Source organism: Eucyclogobius newberryi, unplaced genomic scaffold (genome assembly GCF_026437365.1).
Source record: "Eucyclogobius newberryi isolate DKJ021-1_F unplaced genomic scaffold, fEucNew1.0.hap1 SCAF_3, whole genome shotgun sequence".
NCBI classification, from domain to species: Eukaryota; Metazoa; Chordata; class Actinopteri; order Gobiiformes; family Gobiidae; genus Eucyclogobius; species Eucyclogobius newberryi.
This window is the reverse complement of record NW_027315945.1, coordinates 33,892,582-33,901,998: the sequence shown is the minus strand read 5'-3', so window position 1 is coordinate 33,901,998 and position 9,417 is coordinate 33,892,582. Positions and strand designations below refer to the sequence as shown.

The 9,417-nt window shown below is 37.9% G+C and overlaps 1 protein-coding gene across 1 annotated transcript; it reads left to right on the top strand.

The window, feature by feature from the left end:
* The first annotated feature begins 1,960 nt into the window (after nt 1–1,960).
* Nucleotides 1,961–9,367, top strand: m6pr (mannose-6-phosphate receptor (cation dependent)). The gene is made up of 7 exons (XM_072460032.1): nt 1,961–2,260; nt 2,972–3,144; nt 3,959–4,116; nt 4,618–4,727; nt 5,814–5,938; nt 6,040–6,166; nt 7,052–9,367. The coding sequence occupies exons 1-7, from the start codon at nt 2,237–2,239 to the stop codon at nt 7,172–7,174; spliced, it is 840 nt and encodes a 279-aa protein (XP_072316133.1). The 5' UTR covers nt 1,961–2,236; the 3' UTR covers nt 7,175–9,367.
* The last annotated feature ends 50 nt before the right edge of the window (nt 9,368–9,417 follow it).

Below are 9,417 nucleotides of genomic sequence, written 5' to 3'. Positions count from 1 at the left end.
TCTATTTCCATCATAAAACACCAAAGAAGAAGAAGAAGAAGAAGAAAGTTAGACGATGTCCCTTTAAATCAGAGAGTTTGATTTAATCATAGATGTTACTTTTTAACCAAAGTGACTTGATTGTGATGGACCATTCATGATTACGTTAAAAATCAAGGTCTGTCTTTTCTGATTACCAATGAAACAACAGCATTTCCTCTATGAATGATTTAGCTTTATGTTTGTTATAAGATTAAAGTTTTTTTCTGTTTCGGGATTACCTTCATCGTGTGTCTGGGGAGAGATAACATCCGAGGACAGGCGCTGGGGACTGAAACCTGAATGAACTCATCAAGCAAACACACACACGTAGTTAATCACATCGTCTGCAAACACAATAAAGCCGAGCACAGGTTTGACATATGCTATTGTTTCTGTGTAAATGAGTGTAAGTGAGTTATTCGACACTTAAACGCAAGCTGTACTCAAGAACTCAAGCATGTCATTTTAATCGTTGAGTCTTTTTTAATGACGCTTATTCTCTGTCAATAAACGCATGTGTTTTCAGACTTTGGAGGAAGACATTTGTTAAAGGTTTCTATTGTTTATGGTCAGGAAATTAACTCATTTGTTTGTATAATTGAAAATCGTGTTTGATCAATATGTGAATTGCCCAGTCCTATACGTACGAGTTTAAAACGTAATTAGAAAAGGCTTTTGTGTAGTTAAAGTTAAATTGTAAACAGGCATGTGAATTTTCCTATAGTGATTGACAACTTAAGTTTTTCAGATAGAAAAAATTGAGGTTATAAAGCTTAAAATTAAAATATTAAAAAGTAGGCAATTAAATCAACAGATAAGCTTGAGATATTAATTTCAAACTGCAATTAAAATGGGCCAAGTATCAGCTAACAGACATCAGTTTGTAGGTCAACATTACATTATCACACTGTAATAAACAGCCAATAGTTCCATTTTCATACGACCTTTCAATATTCTCCTTAAGTTGCTAGTATGAATGATTAGACCACTTATTTCTCAGTGATTAAACAATATTTAAGTGGCATAAGATAAGATAACCTTTATTTGTCCCACAATAACAAAGAAATTCAAGTGTTGCGACGTTCAACAGTTCAAAGGGCAGGACAATATAAACATGCAATAAAACAAGCTAAATTACTTAAAAATATACACTTTAATACAACACAATGTGCAGGTGGAGCAACATACAAGACACCCTCATCTACATATAGTAAGGCTTGTGATTTATGATTAAGATAAGACCTTTTAAATCCCACTTGAGGACGTTTTGTGTCCACATACTCGATCTACAGATGGACAGACAGAAAGCCCATGCTGTGAGTGCACTGGATGTTCCCAGGCCTAAATCCCAGGTAAACCCATCCCGGGGATCAGGTGATACGGAAGTGAAATGATTTATGGACACTGATTGGACGCTGTAAAAATGGATAGTGGCCGACGACCGTAAGGTTGAAACATGAATCACCACCACTTTTAAATACAATAATACCGTAATAATGTGTAGGCTAAATTTGTTCTCAGGTTTTGTTACGCCATACTGTACGTTTATTATATTATTTTCACTGCTGGTTTAATTGAAAACGACAGCTTCATTGTTTTTTTTTCCTTCTTTTTCTTTTCTTTTAAATTAAATTATTATTATTTTTACCGTGATACTGTTATTTAATCTTAGTTTTCTTCACTTTATTTTGATGGGTTTTTTTTTCTGCTCGTCAACTACGTGTGTGTAAAAAAGCAGTTCTAATACTTGACCAGGCCTAATTTGCTGTCAGATAAATTGCCATGTTTTTAATTGCCAATCAATGACAAGTAATTAGTACGTGTACAACAAATGACAACGACATTTTAGCTGTTATTTTCCATTTTCGTGTGGAAAAACGACGGACTCTTTTGGCTCGTAAAGCGCCACGGGGAACGCCCCCTACGTTGTGTCAGTCACGTGGTCGATTATGTTTGGTTTCACTTCCGCATCGCCTTACTGTACTTACATGTAGCCTGTTAGCTTCTGCACGAAAAAGAGACTTAGAAACTGTTTTAGTGCGAAAAGCGGCGTCGCGTTGAATCAATCCGCGTCTGCGAAACAATCTTGCTCAGTTTTTACTTAACTTCGCGAGTTTGAAACGATGGATCAAATGAGGAAGCGCTGTTAGCACGAAGCTAGTTTCCATAAGTCGAAAAGAGCCGCTTTATTGCACAACTTTTTCGTTGTTATTGAATGCAACCGAGAGATCCAATGAAGGTAAGTATTAGAAGTTGTACGACGATCGTTTGAGAGTCGAAACGGAACTTGTAAAGACTTGTGTTAGCTTATGCAAATTAACGTTACCTTATGTTCTTTATTTGTGCACCACGTTTCCAAAGTTCCTTCTTTCAGCTTTACTCTCTTATTCTTCCTCATATTATTCACCAGATGTGTTCACTTCTCTGTACATTTTCAAGGATCTGTCACTTTTAGTTTAGATTTAATTATTCATATTTCTTTGTTGACTTTGGCGTATTTTTGTGTTGTTTTGATCTAAAAACTCATTTGTTCAGTCATTTCTGTTGTTATTCTCCTGTAATAGATGACGTTTTAGTACTTTATTCATGCTTTTCATTCAGGCTGCAACAAGTACCAATCGTGGCTAATCGACTGCTTAAAAATTATCTTTGATAATTATTGGACTGGACTATACAAACCCTAAAACGCATACAAAAAAAATAATACATTATTTCAGATTTTCATCAACGATACACTTTATTTTTTTGTAAATATTCCCGAGCTAGCTTCAGCCGCCATATTTCATCTTTTATTTAGTTTAGTTTTAGTATTTATACTGCTGCATTTAAAGAGTCTCATTGTGCAACAGGAATAATAACTGTATTTATGGTTGCACAATATTTCAAAGTCACATACATATTTTCAGTTGCATTACGAGGTCTTCTACAAACGAGGCGCTGTGTTTTCCAGGCGCGGCGTGGGCTCGGGGGCGGTCGGGTCCTCTCGCTGGTGCCCTTGCTGGTCCTCTTGCTGGTGCTCTGCGGGTGCAGCGCAGAGGACGGCATGGACAAGTGCAAACTCACGGCTGAATCCGCCTCCGAGCGGAGTGTCCTCAACCGACTGACGCCGCTCCTCCACAGGAAGTAAGCGAATACCGCGGCCGTCACAGTAATTACGGCGTCGATATTTGATCAGCGAACAATGATGATATTTTTATGATGAGTATTTAAGTGTTTACCTTTTCTTTGTGGTGAAGCTGAATAAGGTTGAACAAATATGAAACTCTTTTTTTGGCACATAATTGAAATCACGATTATTTTGAAAAATTACTTCTCTACTGTCAAAATTAAAGTGCCTATGACAGGTTTTTATGATTTTCTAATTTTGACTTCATTTGGTGTATTTGTACCTGTTGTATATATACATTATAGTTTTGCACCAATCGAGCAGGTATTTGTGGAAAACGGGAACAGGAAGTGACATCACACACACTCATAATTTACACAAATGAACAATTTTTTTGACTCTCTAAACATTAATTCAACAAAATAAAGTCGCTCTCATATATTTTTATTTGTCATCTTAAAATAATCGTGACATTAGAGGAGTTTTTGGCCCAGTGTTGGCTGGGTAATTTCCTAGTGTGAAGTCATCGATTACAAACAGGAAGTGAAATTATAAACCTAAAAAATGTGCTATTCTGAGATCACATTTTCATAATTCTTAGCCAAATTCAAAATATATGTCGTCTGACCTGTAGGGGGCGCTTTAACCCAGAGAGAAAGTGTACGAAACCTTCTTAAATCATCAGCTCTCATTTATCGTATGTTTTCCATGTTGTTTTAGGACTTATTGTCAATTTTAATCATCGGTGTAAGTCATAAACCAATAAAAACGTGAATAAATCAATGTCCGATCAAACACGTTCGACTTGTACGCACTTCCTGTCGTCTTCAGCTTCTCCGTGGTGCAGAAAGAAGAAAAGGAGAGCTACACGTATGTTTTCCAGCTGTGCGGCGACGCGGACGGGGTCGCCGGCGCCGGATTCGTTCAAAAAGACAACACGAAAACAACAGTGGTCGGGCGATACAACTCGACAAAGGCCATCGGAGGAAGTGAGTACATTTAAAACCTAAAAGAAGCTTCCCGTGTCTAGATTTCACAATAATTGAATAATATTTCCCGGACTATAAGTCGCACCTTTTTCATAGTTTTGGCCGGGGTGCCACTTATACTTATATTTATACTTATACTTCGGAGCGACTTATATGTGATATTATTTGTTATTTTCACACTTGCAACCGCATTTCATACTCCAGTGCGACTTGTATACGTTTTTTTCGTCTATATTATGCATTTTATGGCTGGTGCGACTTATAGTACGTAAAAAACAGTAATAATAAAGTTTAATAGAAAGGGTTTGTCACTTTTATGCAATACAATGTACTTTTCAACACGTAGTTATAGTAGTTTTTGTAGAGTAACTGTGTCTCGTGCTGGATTAAGATCAGTTCTAAAAGTATTCAAGAACAGTCCAGATTTGTCTTTTTTGCTTGTTATCCGGGCGTTCATTGAAGATATTAATGTGCGATCATATTTTGTTTTGTCCTTTGCAGGTGTCTGGGTGCTGTTGACCTATGATAACGGGGAGAAATATGACAATCACTGCGACATGGCGAACAGGAAGGCCTTCGTTATGATTACCTGCGACAGAACGACAGACGCGGTACGAGCAGAAGTACTTTGAACCGTTTAGGGAAATGAGTGCACATTATAAACTTGTATCCACACTACAAGTCGCACCTTTTTTCATAGTTTTGGCCGGGGTGTGACTTATACTTATATTTATACTAGTACTTATACTCCAGCACGACTTATATGTGATATTATTTGTTATTTTCACACTACTGCATTTCATACTCCAGTGCGACATGTATATGTTTTTTCTTCTCTATTATGCATTTTTCGGCTGGTGCGACTTATAGTCCGGAAAATACGGTACTTGATATTTGCGTATTTGAGAAAACGACCATGATTATTATATGTTTTTTTATTATAGATGATAGTTTTGCTCCACTCAAATAGCAGTTTGTGAAGAAAAATATGTTACAAATGACAGGAAGTGGAGCAGAGTTATAAAACAACATGGACTTCTTTACAAATGTTTGGCACAATTTACGAGAAACATGTTTTTCTGACTCATTTTAAGCATATTTCAATTGAATAAAAGTGCAAACAAATCAAAAGTGACCAGTAAACGGCATGATTCACAACCAGGAAGTACATGTACCATATTTTCTGGACTATAAGTCGCACCGGAGTATAAGTCGCAAAAAAAGCACACTAGAGAAGAAAAAAGTCATATATAATAAGTTGCACTGGAGTATGAAATGCAGTGAAAATAACAAATAATATCACATATAAGTAGCTACGGAGTATAAGTATATAAGTATAATATAAGTATGAGTCGCACCCCGGCCAAAACTATGAAAAAAGGTACGAGTTATAGTCTGGAAAACACGGAAAACTAAATATAATTAACTGTGTTTTAGTAAAATGTGTCGTCCAACCTGTTAAAACCACTATTTATTTGACATGGCTAGTTTTCGATAACATATCAGTTATCAGTTCAATAGAAACATGCCCAATATTTAGATGAAGTTTACACGTGAAATGACTGTTAAATGACACAAAACGGTCTCAAAATATCACTTTCTACTCTTGTAATAGACGCTTGTGCCATCGTTAATATGTTTTTGCATCATTTTCCAGCTAAAATCATGAGATATGTTGTGTTTTCTTGTCTTTTCAGAGCACTCTGACGGTTGCGGAGGAAAGGGAAAGAAAGGAATGCTTCTACCTCTTTGAAATGACCTCGAGCGCCGTGTGTCCGCCGCTGGAGTCCAAGCTCAGCGCCGGATCCATCCTCCTCATTGTGTCAGTGACTTGAACATCGCATTCGTCCCAATAACCGCACGCTCTAAATACTTTCTACTCTAAATACTCGTGTGTGTGTGTGTGTGTTTGGTGTCCCTCAGAGGGCTCTGTCTGGTTGCTGCGTACCTGATCGGAGGTTTTCTCTATCAGAGGCTCATCGTTGGAGCCAAAGGAATGGATCAGATTCCAAACTATGCCTTTTGGGTGGAGATCGGAAACTTGTCAGCGGTGAGCGGCTTTCACTCGATTTATTCTTTTCAGCTTCTTAATCTCCGACAGCGGACACAGTGAAACTCTGCGGAAGTCAAACTATAGTCACAAACATCCACACGTGTTCATCTCTTCACCCACTGTTCCTATTCGCACGTTATACGCATTTTTGTGAGCGATTTGGTCCATTTGCCGTTCTAATCTTTTGTCTTAAAACTGCAACGATCAATCAGTCAATCTCTATAGTTATCTGGACATCTGAATATTTGAATATTTATAAAACAGCTGTTGTGATTGAATAATGTGATCACTTTTGAAAACTTTTGTGAAAAGTATTCATTTGCCTCAGTTCATGTGGCTTTTTATTTGCTGTGGGAGTTATTGACCATAAACCAGGTCAAAACTCTTTTTCTTCTTTAGACTTCAGACCTTTTCCACTGTTAAAACTGTAGTTTAGAAGGTTTTGTGACGTTGCATCGACCAAACCCTAATTAATTAATTATTCTGTCTTTTGAATGGCCCAAAGTCCTCGAAATGGCGCCCACAACATGAAAAGAATCACATTTTTGTAACATCTACCAGAGCCAGTCTATTTTTACAACTTGGAAACAAAAAACAAACAATACAAATGGAACAATATTTTTTTTTTACATTTAAAAGTGCGTAGACATCAAATCCATTGGTAAAAAATGTCCTTTTAATGTAATAACAATATTATTTTTGTCTCTTTTGTTCATTACATGAGACAAAACATTGTTACTCAAAGTATAACACGTAGAAAGTTTAAATACCTTGTGATTTATTGGGTCTTTTAGTTGTTCGGGTGTAAATATTAAACATGCTCTTACTTGTTATATACTGAGGGTTAGAGTAAGAGTCACGTTTCCCTTTCCTTTTGTCCAGGACGGATGCGACTTTGTTTGTCGCTCTAAAAACCGCGAGGAGCCAAACGCATACAGGGGCGTGTCCTCCGAGCCGGCGGAGGAGGAGCCTGAGGAGAGAGACGACCACCTTCTACCCATGTGACCGCGCTTCGATAGACTTTTACTGTGCGACTGATGTTCACGGGTTAGATAAAGTGAACCGTGTGCAAAAGTCTGTGTCCTCGTGCTCTTTTAGGACCTCAAGTGTAACGACATGTGCTCATTCCACACCGTTTAGTCCAGGTTTAGTCCAATGGTTTAGTCCAATGGGTTTAGTCCAATGGGTTTAGTCCAATGGGTTTAGTCCAATGGGTTTAGTCCAATGGGTTTAGTCCAATGGGTTTAGTCCAGGGGTGTCCAAACCTTTTTCACAGAGGGCCGCATTTTGAAACATACACAGAGCAGGGGGCCACAAGCAACCAATTCAGCAAATAAAATTTGTTGAAGGACAAAGTGAATCAATGGAACTTTTGCATTTGACATAGTTTCAATGCGCCTCCACACCTTTTTAATAAGACTTGGAACATGAATATTAGGTTGGTATAATATCAAAATGCTTAATTTTTTTCCAAATTTACGGTAAAAAGTACTGTTTGGACCAACTTAGCAGGAAGCCAGAGGGCCAACAAAAATTGGTCTGAGGGCCGCATTTGGCCCCCGGGCCGTAGTTTGGACATGCCTGGTTTAGTCCAATGGGTTTAGTCCTGCTTTAGTCCTGCTACACATCGGACTCGCTCCTGTTGTTTACGCCAACGGTTTAGTCCTTTTTTAGTCCAGGTTTAGTTCTGTGTTTAGTTCTAAGTCAGATGTAAGTGTGAACGCAGTCTAACTCTGCTTTTTTTTGTCCAGACTGATAGACTGATGACCTATCATGTCACTTTTTCCTTCCTTTTAGTATCTGTAGTGTCTGTAAACATTTCCTTTTATATCTTGTTCCAACACTGAAGTTATGGGTTTGGGTTTCACTATTGTGTATTTCTTTGGTTTTATGGGTCACCTTTTTGTAAAATTGTCAAACTTGCGCTTACAACTCCAAAGAGTTTAAACCGAATGTAGTATCATTGTGTGTATATTTGTACTCTTAACTTGATAAACGGACGTGTTCAGCAGTTTTAACGTGTGAACTGTGCGTGAACCGCTGCTGGCTCACAGGGAAAGGGAGCGTCTTTGGAGAAAGTCATCCATGTTTTGTCTTATTTAAAGTACATTAAATAGTGCTTATGACGTAGTGCCACTGAATGATGTTGATGAATATGACTTAAAAGGGCAGTGTGTATTTAGCCAAGCAGCGAAAGTACGATTCAAAGCGACGACTTGAGCTGCGATAAGTTAAGTTTGTGTTTGTGTTTGCGTTCTCTGCTTTACATTATGGACTTTTACACGTACTTTTATTCATTTTCCCGTGTCGGTGTTGAACTAAATGGACACCTAAGTGCACTCGTGATGCAAGAGTGAACGTGTGGAGTGGATTTGAATAAAAGCGAGAGACGTGTTGAAACGTACAGACGGTGTTTGTGTCTGAGAAGAGCCCAGTGTAATGTGTATAATGTGTGTAATGTGTGTAATGTGTGTAATGTGTGTAATGTGTGTAATGTGTGCGTCAGCCGCTCCACAGGCTCGTCCAGTCGCCTCTGTAACTGCGTTAAAATGCCATGTCAACAATTACTCCGCATACCGGCCGCCGCGCCTCAGTCTGCGCTTGTTTTCTGCGCCATCGCTTTCCTCTTCTGTTCTGTCACGGCGATATTTCACATGCTTTATGACATTTTAGGTTTTGCTTTATATTGTTTTATTCCAGGAGCGTGTTATATTGTCTTTACTGTAAGAATCTGTTCTTTATCAGAGGCGAGGTCAGATCCTGCTCCACGTTTGTTCCTCATTGTTTAATTTGAGATAAGATACTATAGTTTTGCAGGAAGAGCAAGTCGCCCTACTTTTTTGTATTAATTCATATTGATTTGAGGTTTACCATTATTCCAAAGAAAGTGTTTTATCACATCATCGTATTAGAATATGCTTATGAATACACATGGTTATCATTCCTGTATAATGAAGTGGGGCTATAACTGTTTTGATTGTATTGACCTTTCCCCACTATGTTTACTCCACTTCCAGTCCAAATACTTTAGTTTGACAGTCTTTCAGAATGATCTACTATAATATCTTCAATGTTAGGGTTCAGTCCAATCATATAGGTGTGGTTTCCTGCATTATTTGAACCCTGAATTAATTAATTCATGTATTTATTTTGTAATCAATGACTTACCATGCATTCAAAACCCCTAATGCTATCTAATGTTTGCTCAGTGGGAAAAAGACATTAAATACCTCCCCTGTCTTTCATTA

Excerpts from the sequence above, each read along its gene's own strand:
- m6pr (XM_072460032.1), top strand. The coding sequence starts at position 2,237 with ATGCAACCGAGAGATCCAATGAAG. Across the intron at positions 3,145-3,958 it reads ACGCCGCTCCTCCACAGGAA|CTTCTCCGTGGTGCAGAAAG; the intron begins GTAAGCGAATAC and ends TGTCGTCTTCAG. Across the intron at positions 6,167-7,051 it reads AGATCGGAAACTTGTCAGCG|GACGGATGCGACTTTGTTTG; the intron begins GTGAGCGGCTTT and ends CCTTTTGTCCAG.